The sequence below is a fragment of the Ptychodera flava genome, assembly GCF_041260155.1.
Source record: "Ptychodera flava strain L36383 chromosome 23 unlocalized genomic scaffold, AS_Pfla_20210202 Scaffold_23__1_contigs__length_28996876_pilon, whole genome shotgun sequence".
Classification (NCBI taxonomy): domain Eukaryota; kingdom Metazoa; phylum Hemichordata; class Enteropneusta; family Ptychoderidae; genus Ptychodera; species Ptychodera flava.
The window spans coordinates 6,561,824-6,579,769 of record NW_027248277.1 but is presented as its reverse complement, the minus strand read 5'-3'; the positions used below and the strand labels follow the sequence as shown (position 1 = coordinate 6,579,769).

At 37.2% G+C, this 17,946-nt stretch overlaps 1 protein-coding gene and 1 long non-coding RNA gene across 2 annotated transcripts; both read left to right on the top strand.

The window, feature by feature from the left end:
• Positions 1-100: 100 nt before the first annotated feature.
• On the top strand, positions 101-13,102 carry LOC139124357 (fatty acyl-CoA hydrolase precursor, medium chain-like). The gene is made up of 8 exons (XM_070690498.1): positions 101-466; positions 1,271-1,427; positions 6,469-6,546; positions 7,054-7,172; positions 8,502-8,681; positions 9,401-10,041; positions 11,470-11,657; positions 13,029-13,102. The coding sequence occupies exons 1-8, from the start codon at positions 101-103 to the stop codon at positions 13,100-13,102; spliced, it is 1,803 nt and encodes a 600-aa protein (XP_070546599.1).
• Positions 13,103-15,697: 2,595 nt separating this feature from the next.
• Positions 15,698-17,873, top strand: LOC139124110 (uncharacterized). The gene is made up of 3 exons (XR_011549863.1): positions 15,698-16,076; positions 16,780-16,936; positions 17,790-17,873. It is a non-coding gene; the product is annotated as an uncharacterized lncRNA (long non-coding RNA).
• Positions 17,874-17,946: the final 73 nt, after the last annotated feature.

The window sequence follows — 17,946 nt, the reverse complement described above, 5'->3', positions numbered from 1 at the left end:
GGGCTCTTGCATTCACTAAAACTAAGACTGCGTAACCTGTTTCTGACCCTATATAAGGGACAAAGGGCAGACATACACGGTATATTAAGGAGGCAAAAATATGGCTTCCAATAGGGCGCACTGTTGTGTTTCTGTCTTCCTGGCTGTCCTGTGTTTAGTCTTCTCTGACGATCCAATGGTTGAAATCGCTTTGGGAAAACTGGTCGGCAAGTCCGAGATATTCTGGCACCCGGACGTAAACATCAATCGCACCATTCACATTTATGAAGGTATACCCTACGCGGAACCACCAGTCGGTGACCTGAGATTTCGTCCACCTCAGTCGAAATTGGGCTGGGATGGGGTGTATCGGGCAACGAGCATTGGGTCGGCCTGTATTCAATATCTGGACCCCCTTGAAGAATTGACAGAGGCACAGAGCGAGGATTGTCTCTTCCTGAACGTATACGTACCTGTGACACACCAAGTGAGTTTTTTAACGTTATATACTTGGGTGTTTTTCAAAATCTAACAAGATATAAAACAATCGACTTTTTTCAAGACAAATTTATCACGTTGGATATACACACCTGAGTACGAGAAAATTCTTGAAAAATTCTTGAAAGACTACGTGATGAAGGAGGTTTTTGTCAAGCAAAGTCACGACCCGATGTAGATTTGTCAGTTAGCTGAGTACGTAAAGTATTTACGTTCGAACTCTTCAAATGAAACCTTTTAAACAGTTTGTTGGGCGGAAAATGATAACAATCAGCAAGTCTGCAGTTGTTGCGATATTAGAGCTATGAAACAAATGCAGCTCTAATGAGAAACCTGCTATGCGTTTGAGCATTGGGACTTTGCCATGTAACATGGGCGGCTCAGTAACAAAGTACAAACTTTACAATTGCCATTAATTGGATCAAAGTCTTGATTGGTCAAAGTCTTCATTCTCGCCAACACTACTCCATGGAGACTTAAGTAGAAAGATAATAGAAATACAAACTTTTGGTCAAACTTTGTCCATTAAACTTTTAACCATTCTTTTTCCAAATCAATAACAAAAATCAAAGGTCAACGTGACCACCAATGTCGCCGAGATACTCTCCTGAAAAACAGGTCAAAATGTATTCTCTATATGACATAGCGGCCCAAGGGCGAGACCATGCTGAGAACAGATTGACTTTTGACTACAAACAGTGTCCTATCATTATCAGTGCGTGCTTATCCCGATATATCGTTTGTAAAGCACTTCAATCCAAATGATCAATTAGCTCGGCCTTTAAACTCTCAGACAGATCAGCTACCTGTAATGGTATGGGTTCACGGCGGTGCATTTATTAAGGGTTCTGGTACTTGTTATTACAACGGCACAGCCTTAGCTGCAATTGGTGACGTCATCGTTGTAACCTTCAATTACCGACTTGGTCCACTAGGCTTCCTGTCCACAGGTAGGGTGAACGCTATGGAATGTGTGTTTGTGTGTGTTTGATGATATCTGGGGTCGACATTCCCTCCCATTATATGTGACTGATTAACTTGTTTAAGATAGTATGAGCTTCGATTGTGGAATATCTAACCTTTTGCCAAAATTTTCCGGAATTGCAATTCTTTTACCTATCAAGAATGGAAATCAGGGGTCACCGTGCAAAGTTTATTACAAGAGAAACAAAATGCCTGATACTTACCGTTCGATATTCAAAATGGCCGCCACCATGTGTGAACTCTATGAGGAAAAATAAAATTTTCGGTTTGCAAAAATCTCAGACGCTGAAAATCGTTTTTGCTTCAAGAGCTTTACCAAATGTCGTGACTGAATGTGCTCACTTGGTTTACATCAGGTTCATTACATAGTAGTACGCTTCAAAGACAATGAGGTATCTGTCAGATCATTATATATAGCAGGTTTTATCAACTTTCGCACAGTACTCTCGGAGTTAAATCACTAATTACAAAACTTCATGAAATATGCAAATATGTTGATTTATTAAATTGACACTGCTCAATTCTTCATTGAACAATTAGATATATAGCAGATCAACATCCGTTGTTCGTTTCATCAAATATAATGCTCTAAGTTCTGGGTAATATCACTAATTGCAAATTTCATTAAATATGCAAATAAACCCTAAATTAACTTGACACAACTCTGTGCTTTACGTGACAATTAAGCATTTGTAAGATCAATATCTGTTGCAGGTCTCATTATATTTGGTGCAATAATTTCAGAGTTACACCACTAATTACAAAGTCCATAAAATATGAGTCACGAGACCATGTACAACTAGGCAAGTGCGTTAACCCTTCAGCTCTCAAAATCTGCCACAGTTTTCAGGTCATCTCAGAAAGTCTGGGTACTAATACGCAGTCATAACTCACGTGAATACCCAGTCACCTCGCAGACCGAAATGCCGAAAATTCAACCGCACTCAGGCAGCGATAGGATCTGAAGCATAACAGTGTTCACTGAAACTGCTTCAGACCAAAGCGACATCCCTCATGAACATGAGGCCAGCAACGGGGAAGAACCTTTTCCAGATAAAATCACCATGTAAATACTCTACAGAAGCCTGGAAAGTTTGCGAGCAGATGTTTCCACCTTCAAAACCAAACTCTCGGTATTATCAGATGTCGAAGATCGAGTAACAAAACTCGAGAAGAGGCAAAACGACTTCGAGAAATCGTGTGACTATGCTGCTACTAAAGCCGATGACAATGAAACCAGGATCGCCTCTCTCGAACAGAAAGTCTGTCAACTTACAGAAGACTTAAAAGACACTCAGGAGGACAGTACCCGAACCACGACGACTAAGAGAATGCTCCCTCCTTTTCCACGGTGTAAAAGAAGAAAGAAACGAAAAGCCAATGGAGGTTGCCCGACAATTGCTTATGGACAAGTTCAAAGTAAGTGATCACAGAATAGAAAAAAGCCTTCCGAGCCCCAGTAAGCAGGATCATCACTAACAATCGGTCACGACCTGTCATTGTGAAATTCAATCTACTGGCGAAAAGTCAACATATATTACGCAGGGCCAAGCAAGGCCTAGTCGGAACAGAAATCTACATCAAACAAGACCTACCCCCCGCAGATTACAAGAAAAAACGCCTGTACCACAAGACCATGGCGCAAGCTTACATGGACAGAAGGAAACCAATCTTCCGGAATGGAATGCTGTACACGGACGGAGTCATGTACTCAGGACCACCACCAACACTCGATGTGGTTTAAGAACCATGCCTCAGACCACCCATGCGACTGCATGAACATTCGGCCACCAGATTGGAGAGCTACACTGCCACATCATCTTCACTCAAGTCATGCGACAACAACTATCTGCAACTATTGTCAGGACTTTTTTATTAGATTAAGTAGAAACTGTTTTTCTCTTCATGTCCTTTTTTATCCTTGTTCTTCACTATTCTATCCAAAAATAGGTAACAACCAACAGAAATGAAGTAAGTATGCTTTTAAAATATACCAATTTCATCAAACATGCAGAAATTGATATTTTATCACTTAACGTAGAGGTCTCAGGGAATTTAAGAAAAGAAAGAAGGTGTTAACATGGTTAAAACACAAAAAGCCAAATATTGTTTTTCTTAGGAAAAACACACCACGTCGGATAACAAGAAATTTTGGTCATCACAGGCTTCAGCTTCAGGCGACTGTTTTCATTCTCATGGGACACACAATAGTAGAGGTGTCATGACTATTTTACGCAAACTGACCACCACTTCCTGAAAAATGACAACATCCCCAAACTGGGCTTCAGCTAATGAGAAATTTACGCGCCCTCACCATGATGCCTAGAAATAAGACCCCTGGCAATGATGGATTGCCAGCAGAATTCTACACAACATTTTGGCCGACAATAGGGCCAACAGTAGTTGATTCCCTCAACTATGGGTTTGACAATGGGAGTCTTTCCAACTCCCAGAGACAAAGTGTGATTACACTAATAGAAAAGAAGGGGAGAGACACCAAACACATCAAAAATTGGCGACCGATTCCACTCATCAACGCCGACGCTAAAGTAGCTGCAAAATGTCTCGCCAATCGTCTAAAAATATTTTACCTAGCCTCATTAACTGTCAGCAGATCGCCTTTGTCAAAGACAGAGATATAAGTGACTACATCAGGCTGATAGAGGAAATGTTCTGGCATACAGACGAAAACGACCTCCCGGGAATACTGCATAGACTTTGAAAAAGCCTTTGACAGTTTAGAATGGGATTACATTATGGAATGTTTAAATACATATGGGTTCGGCCCACTCTTTAAACAATGGTTCATTACATTTTACACAGACTTGAGCAGTTGCATTATGAACAATGGTTTCAGCACCGGATATTTTAACATTGAAAGGGGGGTTAGACAAGGAGATCCATTGTCACATAAAAAAACATCGGCATCCAATGGCCGACATCACCGATCAAAATTGCAGGACATTACATCTCGTATAACCAAGAGTTAAACACCACTCTCAATTATGCAACACCACTCAAGCACATCGAAGAAACTCTCGGAACATAGAAAAAAGAGACCCCTGACAGTGATACGGAAAGTTCAGATTTTGAAAACCTTCGCCCTATCATAACTTAATTACGTCATGAGAATGACCACAATAACACCTAAAATCTGTGCGTGGAAACTACCTTTTCAAGTGTAACTTCGATATTAACTCACTCAGCCTGCTCCTACCGAGATTCTACCAAGCAATGCTTGAATCCTGGTCGGCCTGCAATGTCGTGGTCAATGGCTCTGAGATTGACATCACTTGTCAGACAATTTTGAACAACAGAAACGTTCTAATTGGAGGGAATTCTGTCTATAGTCCAAAGGGTTTGAATTAATATTTGATTTACTTACCAAGGAGGGGTATCAGTCATGGGAAAAGTTAGCCAACAAAAACCTCCATGGGAACGAAGTTTTCCTTCTTTATGGAGCAATTAAATGTATCAGAGTTAAGTGGTCAAAACCATTGCTGCTTGAGCCAGTGTTCAAAGATGAATACGAATATATAAGTGTGTTTTTTTTAATGTAACTTTCAACCCTCCCCTAAAGTTACGAGGGAGAGCATCAGAAACGCCATTTACAGTAAAGAGGAATTAAGTCCAATTAATGAACGCTATTACGAAAGAGAATATGACTTTACTGGACCATGGTCTCCCACATATAGCTTACCATTTAAGGTAGCCATAGATACAAAAACACGTGAATTCCAGTTCAAACTTCTTCATCATATTTTGTACACTAAATACGATCTATCCAGAAGAGGCATGGACCAATCACCACTCTAGACACTAGATCATCTTTTCTACACCTGTAAAATCACTGAGACCTTCTGGAACGAGTTTCACGCATTTTTCGAGGAACCTCTCAGTTTGTTCACGAGACATAACTTAAATGAAGTGCTCTTTGGTGTTGACGGTTACTCTGACATTCATAATCACTTGCTACTGTTAGCCAAAAGACACATCTATGCCATGAAAATGAAACAGAGTAAACTACACTTTACAGCTTTTATGTTGCAAGTGAAATTCAACTACCATATAGAGTACGAAATAGATCTGGAAAAAGACAAATTAAAGAGACACTGCAGCAAATGGATTTCAATTTTACACACAATTGTAGATAGCTAAGCACTGTACTTCATTTTAATTTAAGTTACTGTTACTAAAGAAAATGTTACCAATAAAACAACTTAAATACAAAAAAGTCCATAAAATATGTTAATGAACGCTTAATTGACTTAAAACTACTAAATGCCACACAACACTGTCAAATATCTGTCGGACCAGTACCTGCAGCAGATTTCATCTAATTCGGTGCACTTATTTCTGAGTTATCTGACCAATTACAAAACTCCATTAAATATGCAAATGAGGTATTTATTAACTTGACACTGCCAAATGCTTCTCAGTGCAGTTAGATATCTATGAGTTCAATATCTTTAGCAGGTAACATCAAATTTGGTGTAGGAATTTCGGAGTTATATCACCAAATAGAAACATTCATTAAATATGCAAATGAGCAGATGATTTGCATGACACTAACAGAATCATTGAAATGTTCTGAGATTCCCATCTGTGAAAAGTTTCATGAAATTTTGTGCATTTTTTTTGAAATATGTGACACTGCCATTGCTGTCTCCATAGCAAATTAAACCATTATATGAAAAAATGATAGTTCATAACTTCATCAATATGCAACACTTACCAAAATCAAATCGGTTCTTGAAATTAGCACACAATACCTGTCTACCAAATCTGACTTTAATCCATTCAGGGCGATCAGGAAACGTGATATCACTCTGGTATCTAGCAAAAATAGCAACCAATGATGTACACTTTAAGGCTGATGAATTTATTTATTTATTTATTTATTTATTTATTTATTTATTTATTTATTTATTTATTTATTTATCGTTTTTAAAATTGAACATTTTCATGATTGTTACTTCAGTATTTATACGTTTATTCTTCTTTCAGGCGATGAACACGCGAAAGGGAACTATGGCCTACTTGACCAGATGGCAGCTGTACAATGGGTTCATGACAATATAGAAGGTACTGAACTATGATTGTTAACGGTTACTCTAACCGAAGCGGGCAAGCAAGTGTGGAGTAACCGTGTCCTGTTCTACGTTACGCACAAATTGTTTTTGTAGATGATACTATACACCCTACAGCGTACACTCTACTCTCTCTTCATTTAAATCAAAACATTAAAACGCACCTTTAAAAATTAGCCTTTAGTTATCTTTTTATGAACTTTTAATATAAATGATATAAGTTTACCAGATTAGTTGATGTGCGTAGTGTTGGTTATGTTTATTTTAATTTTTTTTCACTATCATATTTTTCTTTTAGCTGTGAAGTTTTCTAATTTTACTTGTGTCTTTTACATTATTAAATAGCAGTGTAATTTTTAAAGCCTTTGATCACGTTTTATCATAGCGGATATAGACGCTTTAAGAATAAATTATCATTATTATCATTATTATTATTATTATTATTATTATAATACTATTCACAAGTTGATACACAACGTGCCTTTTTACTTCTATGTTACAGCTTTTGGCGGAGATAAAGACACGGTTACCCTTTTCGGTAACAGTGCTGGGTCATTGAGTTGTGAATACATGTTGCTGTCTCCCTTGATGCACGGACTTTTTCACAGGGTTATAATGCAGGTATGTAAAGCCTGCATGGCGGTACAGATCCAGTTCGTGTTAAGTATCAACTCAAGATAATATGTAGACTCGGTTCAAGTTGGTGAATTAAAAAAAATAAAACCGTTTGCATCAGTTTCTGTTATGTCTCTTCTATTTCATAAAAACATATTTGAAATTTGGCAGCTCGGGTCATGTTTTCCTAGTGATCGAAAGCGTAACCTATGAGACTGCGTAGTAGTGAGTTATTGTCCGGTGAAAATCCCCTGTGTCGCGTACACATGGCATTGACCCGACTCACACGTTTCACATAAAAACAGAACACGAATCTTCGCGTTCACCTTTACTCAAACATTCACAAATCAAAGACTTTAACCAAGTCTAGGTAAAGTGAAAGACTTAAACTTTTGCTTAAACGTAGTCGATGAAACTTTCTACCAATTTCGTACCAAATCAAGAATAAAAATCGGGGGTCACTATGCAAAGTTAGGTACTAGAAAACACAAAATACGTAACATATTGCCGATATTTTACATTTTAGATGGCCGCAATGGTTTTGACCTTCAACATATGATTATTAGTGGTGAATGTTGAACTATTTACAAGGATTAGGAGGGAAATGTAATAATAGCTGAATGAGAGGAAATTCGTTCAATCTATATCGCTGAATTTTTGTTGAATCAACACAAAATACCTGCTATTTTTGCTCGTCGTATTATATTGTGTACTCGATATTACGGATCTACGTGGAGAGTATAAATAATTTGCCAACAAACGCGATGTACTTCTACCGTTATATCTGATCGCCAGAGTCACAGTAAGGGTATCCAAAACCACATTGTTCTTTACCGGTTATCTGTGGTTTAAATATCTCTTCAACATTTTAAGTGTCGCTCCATAAAATAGCTTTTGTTTTGGTGGGACAAACTACACGATATTGAAATGCATTGTTGTTAAAACGCAGACTTGTCACTACAGCAAGACGTTGAGATAATAATCTCATAAATGCTTTTAACACAATTTAATTTCTTTCGCGGCAAAAAGTGCTGTATGCTCGAGAAACAAGCTAAACTAATTCATTTGCTTTCACATTTTAGTAATTTCAAACGTTAAAGTCCTGTATAACCTAACACTTTACAGTGTGCTTCTGTGATCAAGTGTTTAACAAGTACAAATCAACAATATTTTAATTATGAGGGACCCACTGACACTTTCGTATTTAAGAGAATTTCAGGTCCTGGACAATTTTTACGAAAACAGGGCAGTTCATTCGAATTTAATTTATTAATGAGTATCTAATTTCAACCTGTATATATTTAAAGATTCATTTTATTTCTCATTCAATATCAGAGTGCAAATGTGTTTATCAAGGGGTATTTCAGTACAGATACAAGTATGCAAAGGAAAACGGCTCATGGACTTGGTAAACTGGTAGGTTGTAAGCGAGAAACAACCGAAGAGTTGATTCAATGTCTCCGTACTCTGCCAGCTGAGAATTTTAAAGATTTCTCGGACATCACAAAAACAAAGGTGATAATCACTTTACTGTGTTTGTCTGTACCCATACAGCGACTGCTGCAGAATATCACTCCCACTGTGTCTTCACTTTCCCTTTATAAAGACGAGGAAAGCTATACAGCACGTTTCAGTCCATAATTATTGTAGGGCTCATCTTAAGCTGATGAAAACAATTGTCGGTTTACTCTAGATGGACTAGAAAATCTATATTTAGCCCCTATAAATCTACCTACCTACCTACCTACCTACCTATCTATCTATCTATCTATCTATCTATCTATCTATCTATCTATCTATCTATCTATCTATCTATCTATCTATCTATCTATCTATCTATCTACCTATCTATCTATCTATCTATCTATCTATCTATCTATCTATCTATCTATCTATCTATCTATCTATCTATCTACCTATCTATCTATCTATCTATCTATCTATCTATCTATCTATCTATCTATCTATCTATCTATCTATCTATCTATCTATCTATCTATCTATCTATCAGCATGATCGTCTGTCTGAAAGTCTGTATGTCTGTGTCTCCGTCCTTCCGGCCATAGTTCTTTGTATTCATCAACCCTCCTATTCCCACATCCGTTCATCGTCAACCTTTTCTTTGTTTCTGTGCACCTTCCTTTCATTTGGATGAACTAATATTTGAATGTTTCTTTGTTAAGTCCTGCAACTTATATCCAATATGTCATCAATATAAATTTTACTCTTCACAGGAAACACTTGAAAACATAATCGGCCAAACACTTCCTAATATTGTGTTTCCTCCGGTGGCTGATGGTTATTTCTTGATTGAGAATCCATCGCGTATTGTTGAAAAGATGGCTTTCACAAAGTCGGGTTTAGATCTGATGTTGGGTAACTTGGCAGACGAAGGGATGTATTTCATTGCATTAGCAATGCCTGACATGTGGAACGAGCCCAAGCTAACAATGAACAAAACCGTGTATGAGGCTTTGATGAGCAGTCTCCTTCCCGGTACTCGAATGAAAACCAGCCAGGCTGTGAAGGACGCACTCAAATTCATGTACATCAACTGGGATGACGCCGATTTCGAGGACCTTGATTACAGTGACGCTCTCAGCCAACAACTCGGTGACTTTTACTTCATATGCCCAGCAGACGCATCAGCGCGCGCATATGCTAAGGCCGGTTTCAAAGTGTACAAGTACCATATGACGCATGTGCCAAGCAAGACATTATGGCCTGTTAAGTGGATAAAAGCTACGCACGCAGAGGACATACCATTCGTTTTCGGTTGGCATTTTGTGGATGGGTTGAACTGGACTATATCTAAAGAAGAGGTTGAGATGACATTGAAGGTGATGAAATATTGGACTAACTTTGCCAAAACTGGGTAGGTTGGAGCAAATCAATATTTTACGATAACATCAATTTTGCTAACACACTTACTAGGCTAAATGCTTTATATACATACAGTATGTTTACGTATATTGACGACCATATTAGAGAGCCTAACATTGCACACGTAAACGGAACGTGAACGGATATGTCATCACTTTCTGTGCGTTTGTCTCATGTTCTGATGACAGACTTTTTAATCTTTTCCGATAGTTATTTTTTACACTCGCTTTAATACCTATATTCCTATCCTTTTCTATCTTTGCTCGTATTTTTATTGATTGCAGTCTGATTTTGAGATATTTTACGTAATAAATAGAATCTAAAATAACCTTAAACCAGGGAAAGTACCTGCAGGAGTAGAATCGCAGACAAATACAGACGTCACACAAGCGCTACTAGCATGCTATGCCAATAAAATCTAGACTTCTGAAATAGACATTCCGTTTGTTTTTAATACCATGGAAACACCATGGAAGTCTTCCACTGTCTGAATATATCAAAAATCAAAACTTTAGAATTTTGACGCATGAGATAATGTCAATTCAGTATGTAGCAGTCTGTGAGATATACACTGAGTCATGTATACTCAAGTGTAACATAGAACGATCTCCATTGGTAACATCCTAATGATATCAGTGAAGGGACTGGCACTATCTAAACTTGGTAAACATAAATTTCGACCCTCCTGTCATCCTCAAGGTCAAATGAACTGAAGTTTGGGGTGAAAAGAATAAACTAGCTCACACAATGACGAACAGGAGTCATGAAGTGGTTCAAATTACCGTTTTCAAATTTACGATTAAACATACGGCATGTTATTATATATTACCCTATATATCTTTGTATTAGTCACGTTTAACATAAGCATAAGACATACGAGTGAATTTACGTATAGTATGACTTGCTAATTCATTATCAGTCATCTTTCTTAGAAGACTTGATTTACGACATCAGTGACATAAAAAGGAAATCAGTGAACTACCAAAATGGTACCATGTTTAGGCGAAAATGAATACAAAAGAACACGGTGTTCACTCGGAGGCAACGCCCTCATGCACCCTTACACGGACGTCGTTATGTGAGCACGTTGTGATATAAAATGGAACCGAAAACTGACTCTAGTACCAGTTGTTATATGCTGGGAATGGGTTTATCACAGAAAGGTCATTACCCAATATTGCCAGCTCCTTGTGACATGTCATCTGTGCTGCATGAGACACTCATGTCTGACGCAACATAAATTATACCCATGTTGATACGACACATATGTAATCGTCTAAATTGAATTTTTTTAAAACATTTATCTCAGTCTCTACTGGTACGAAGAACTTCCATCTATTGTGAGGAGCGTTCACGTTGCTGAAAACTTTAATTCACTTAAAACGTTTTTTTATACCAACATAATGCTTTACATTTTCAGCAATCCAAACCTTCCAAGAGAGGATGCAACTTTAATTGAAGAAGAGGCACGAAATGATTGGCCGCTGTTCAAAGTTCCCGGATTACAATACAAAGAAATTGCACTGACGATGTCAAACAAACGAGCATTAAAAGCCAAAGAGTGTGCCTTCTGGAATAACTTCATTCCTAACCTGGTGAAAAATACTGGTAAATAATACTTAAATCGACAAATCGGTAGCGGTTATTTTTTTGTTTGATACGACATTTCATGCGGAAACTTTCTTTGTTTAGCTTGCCAACATAGTCAATTGTGTATGTCAACATGCTTTTCGGAATGGAACAATATATTACGGTTAACATCAAAAATTAAACAGTGTGAAAATAACTTCAAAAACTGACAGCTACTGGTCCTTTAAATAATCAGGAGAATTCGCCAACCAACATTAACTCCTTATCAATATCACTGCATACAGCTAGCTTTCTTAAGGAGCAGCTGCATGTTGCCAACACAGATTTTTTTCAAAGCAATATTTCCCATCAAAGATGACAAGGAAACCCCCTCATACTATATACTTAAGTTTAGTATGGTAGCAGTAGTTTACTCAAAGGGTAAAGTGGGTGTATCTTTGGGGCAAAAAACCTTACTTTTGCTATTAATGATAAAAATTAATTTAAGTCAAAAACTTGACGTTATTTTCTGAAATGCAATATTTCACTTGAAAGAAGAGTATATGTAGAAAAAAACGACTTTTTATTTGGCATTATCTATCCTCATTCTAAAATGGGAGGGGTTTAAAGACTGACACTGAAAAAAATGATTAAAATCATGATAAGCAAAATTAAAAAGCCTCTTATTCAAAATGTGAGAACTTTATTGCCAAACAAAATAGTCGTTTTGTTAAACAGCATTTAAAGAACATAATGTGAAAATTACAGAAAATTTGATCCAGCCAGAGTTGAGTTAAATTCTTTGGAATTTCAAAACTGGGAGGGAAAACAGCCAGAAAATCGGGCAATTTGCATAAATTTACATTAATTAACACTTCTTGACAACCAAAATTTTAATCTTCGTTTAACAAATTAATAAAAATTTAATGAATATTTGCAAAAAGTGATTTTTGAGCAAAATATGCTGTGTCTGGTGCAGCGCCCCCATAAGCTTGGTATAATGACGCATACCCTAATTTGAATAACTGTTTCCTGTGAATCATTGCTTCTATTAAATTATTTGGGAATTTTCTGCAGAGTTAACACGTCATGGCTAGGGGACATTTGTTTGAATTTGAAATTCCCGGAAATTTTGACTAAAATAAATATCTTTGCATTTACGATTCCAAGCTTAGTATGATTGTTTACTGATTTTTATTTTCAGTTTGCTGATTAGAATAACAATTTAAGATAATAACATTTTTATGTTGTAAATTACTAAATGTATATTATATTTTCATTTTAATACAGTACCCTCACTTTCTGATAATTACTTGACTAAAGTCTCTGCTTTACTTCATCGTTGTGCGCATGCTCAGTAACGGCAAGCATCTCAACGCTTCTGTATTGTTCCTCGTATTGCATTTGTAGATCCTGGAACCAAGTGTCTCGCAGATGGAGATGAAGAAGGAAAGTACACAAAAGACTCCAACATAAAACAGTAACCCTGAGCAATACACAGCGGTTGCAACATGTCCGATATTAACTTTTTGACTTTCAAATTGAGAGTTTTGTATCTAGTGGCGCGAACAAAGTATTTTACAAGTTTTATTTTAAATAGTTTCAAAGTGGCAGTCAGCTGTATACCCTTTTTCATAATAGCTCCAAACACATTTGCTTTGAATTTGTATCTGCTAAGATTTGCTAAAGACAGTTAAATGACGGCTGTAAGCTTATATTTGAAAAACAATTTTAGTGTCTTATATTATTTTTGATGATCATGTTAATACAGCTTATTTTTCGATATTGTGAGAACACCACACATTTTCCTTCATAAAACACGCACAGATTGCATTGATACACATAGTATAAATGCTACCAAGATTGCGTTGATAAACATGTATAAATACTACCAAAACAGTAAATGCCGTTTCCTTTTGGTCAATTATCTGTCTGGTCTGATCAATCTATTCGCAAGACAGCAACGATAATATGATTTTATTCCTTAAACTCGATCCGTACCCATACATCGTGCAGATCAATTTCGCAATGATGACCACAATTTTCATCATGTTGACTTTTCAATTCAGACAGTACATTTGTACCAGTCATAAAATGTTCTTATCTTGTGCATAAGTGATGACTGATAATCGCACAAATTCAATGATCCTAAATCATTATCATTACTAAAACCTTTTTCCTTTAAAATTAAACATGTAAAACATGATGAATAGACCTTTTCCTCATTCAACCGGAAGTTAGATTAGCATATCATTTGCATGGCGATTTGACCTAGTTCAGCTGCGGAAGTCGCCTTGCCAACGTCCTCGCTATGGCGATCGTAGCTGTGGGTCCGTAGCTGTGGTGTTTTCGGGCAGAATTTCTGCCTTTTACGGGCTAGTTTTGACTTTTACGTTTTAACCCCGCGTAAAAGTCAAAAGTAGCCCGTAAAAGGCAGAAATTACGCCTGAAAACACCACAGCTATGACCCACAGCTATGGCGAACGATGAGAATACATTCCCAACGTACTTGCTTTCGAAGCAGACAGTGTAGTAACTGAAAACGTCCTTAAATTGGGAGAGTAGCAAATTCAATCAGCATCAAACGATGTACAGAAGTGAACACGAAGATGGACGGTTACCGAGTGCATGACATTTATAAGAAAAGACTGCGAAAGTCACTGATTACCTTGAAGCTATACATTCCTTGACTTTGTCTCAAAATATTTTACAACTTGGATCAGTTGATCAAAGGCTGCATTGCTATTGTACACATCGCTCAGCCTTTGCTCGAAGATTCTAGAATAAGATTTTCTGAGAGTGTTTGGGGCGTCCAGATTCTTATGTTGCTTGGTCGCCTATTAAAAGCTATTAATATATTAAATGGAAACGTTTAAAGACAAGTTTTTTCCTAGTACTTGTCTTTTAAGACCGCACCAACTTATCGTGAACTTGGCTTTTAACAGCATGTTGTTGACATGGCTCATCTCTCTTTTAGATGCAGCTAATTTCTTTATATTTTAGTATCGTACCGACATTTTATTTACCTCAAGTCAAATACTACAACCGTAGGAAATAACGGTACGATTGATAGCGGGAAACCGTATTCTGAGTTGTTTTCCTTATAACAACAGAAGTTTGCAATCAGCTTTTAGACCAAAGCGGAACAAAGATTTAAGAAGAGTTCTGAGAACTTTAATTTGTCTAAGTCTGACCAATTTAAGCTTCTGTTGAACCGTGAATATGCAGATTTTTTTTTAAATTCTGATTTCGTGGTATCTTTTAGTTTGTAAATTTAGTTTTGTTTCTATGCAGACTTTTTATAATTAAATTGTATATATATCTGACAGGTGTTTCATTGGGTGCATGCCTTTCAACTTGATATTTTAGAAATAACCTTTAAATAAATGAAGGATGAAATTTACTTTAGTAAATTAATTGATGAACAAATAAATGAATAAATAAATGCTCGATGATAATTTTTAAATAATTCATAATTTACCTTGTACTAATCCAGATCGTACATCAAATAAAGCTTTGTCATATTGTCAATTTCCATATCTGTAATAAACTGTCTATCTGTCTTGAGAAGCATCCATTGATCTGTGCCCTTTCAGTGTCTGCAAATATTGGCTCTGTTTGCGATTATTTCCCGGCATGGACGCGTCATTCTGAAGCTTGGCATAACGCCCGTTGCGACCGCAATGGAATTATTTTCCCTGGCAGATGCACACATACGTCAAGAATTTAACGGGTTGTTGCCTGCAACATATTCCCTCTCAAGATGAGATCGAAGATTCTACCGCTGTGTCGAGTAGATCCCTGAACACGAAAGAGCGTCCGAACCCCTTGAATTTGACTGCTGATGTGTGAAGCTGGCTCGGAAGGTAATATCTGCTTGGTCGATTGTCAAAATTCACAACTACTCAGGGAGTCTATAGTGTATAAATCAGACAGCCGACCAAGCGCACTGCACGAGAGGGATAAGAATTACGAATCACGTATGAGTGGAGGGCTCTTGCATTCAGTAACACTGACACTGCGTAACCTCTTTCTGACCTTACATAAGGGACAAAGGGCAGACATACATGGTATATAAAGGAGACAAAAACATGGCTTCCAAAGGGGCGCATTGTTGTGTTTCTATCTTCCTGGCTTTTCTGTGTATCGTGTTCGCTGACGATCCAATGGTTGAAATCACTTCGGGAAAACTGGTCGGCAAGTCTGAGATATTCTGGCAACCCGGATGTAAACATCAATCGTACCATTCACATCTATGAAGGGATACCCTACGCCGAACCACCAGTCGGTGACCTGAGATTTCGTCCACCTCAGACGAAAGTGGACTGGGGTGGGGTGTATCGGGCAACGAGCATTGGATCGGCCTGTATTCAGTATCTGGACCCCCTTGAAGAATTGACAGAGACGCAGAGCGAGGACTGTCTCTTCCTGAACGTATACGTACCTGTGACACACCATGTGAGTATTTTTTTAACGTTATAGCCGGGTTTTTTTTCTTTTTCAAATTATTACAGAAAAATACATTAACTTGATTTTACTCGAGACAAATTTATCATGTCGGATGTATTTATGTCCGAACTCTTCAAATGATAATAATTAAACTGTTGCGTGGAAAATGATAACAATCAGCAAGTTGGCAGTTGTTGCGATATTACATCTATAGAACGAACACAGCTCTAATTAGAAGCCTGCGTTGCGTTTAAACATATAGGATTTTTCCATGTAACCCGGGCGGCTTAGTAACAAAGTACAAACTTTACAATTGCCATTAATTGGTCAAAATCTGGATTGTCAAAGTCGTCATTCTTGTCAAGTCTACAATATTAAGACATGGGTAGAGAGATAATGGAAAGACAAATTTTTGTTCAAACTTTGGTCAATGAAACTTTCAACCATTCTCTTACCACAACAATAACAAATTCCAAGGTCAATGTGCAAACCAACGTCTCCAAGCTACTCTCATACTTGTTAATTTGAACGAAAATAGGTCAACATATATTCTTTCGAGGACAGTGCGGCCCCAGGAGGAGAACATGCTGAAAGCAAAGTGACCTTTTACCATAATCAGTGGTGAATCTTTATCAGAGTATTTTTTCTAAACGGGTCGTTTGTAAAGCACTTCAGACTGATTTACCAATTAGCTTGACTTTACAATTTTCAGACAGATCGGCTACCTGTAATGGTATGGGTATACGGTGGTGCATTTATTAAGGGTTCTGGTAGTTGTTATTACAACGGCACACCCTTAGCTGCAATTGGTGACGTCATCATTGTAACCTTCAATTACAGACTTGGTCCACTAGGCTTCCTGTCTACAGGTAGGGTGAACGCTATTGAATGTGTGTTTAATAAGATATCTGAGGGCGACATTCCCTTCCATCATATATGACTGATTCGCTCGTTTAAGGTAGTATGAGCTTCGATTGTGAAAGACTTAACCTTTTGCCCAAATTTTTCCATAATTGCCACTCTTTTACAGTATAAGAATTGAAATCAGGGGTTACCAGGCAAAGTTTGGTACAAGATAAACAGAATACCTTACATTTACCGATATTTGAAATTCAATATGGTCGCTATCCATGAGGAGAAATAAGTGTTCGATCTTAAAAAAAAAAAAAAAACTCAGACGTTGACAATTTTTTCTTTCTCAAAGAGCTATAAAATGAACACTCGATCAGAAAAATAATTGGAAAAAACTGAGAGTTCTTATATCTATCATCGAGGTCCATTCAGCCTTACTGATGGGCATCTATGATTAATGTTGTTCGACTTTACCAATATCTCAATAAATCTACGAAGTTAAATCAATCGTCAGTTATACATGCCTTCCTCTACACTGATAACAAATCAGCTGCAAAAACGAAAAGTACCGAGAGAGAGAGAGAGAGAGAGAGCATTTTAAAATAATCGAGAGCGTTTGACTGATCTTAGCGATCAGAAAAGAAGCTAGCATCACTTTGGTGACTTGCAAAAAAGCGGCCAATGATGTACAATTCAAGGCTAATGTAGTCAATCATATTTGTATTTATTTATTTATTTATTTATTTATTTATTTATTTATTTATTTATTTATTTATTTATTTATTTATTTATTTGTCATTTTGAAAGCTACACATTTTTTATGATTGTTGTCTTCAGTATTTATATTTCACCCGTTTATTCTTCTTTCAGGCGACGAACACGCGCCAGGGAACTATGGCCTACTTGACCAGATGGCAGCTGTACAATGGGTACATGATAATATAGAAGGTATTGAAAAATATTTTGTTCACAGTCACTTTGAATAAAGCAAGTGTGTAGTGACCCTGTCCTGGTTTTTACACTAAAA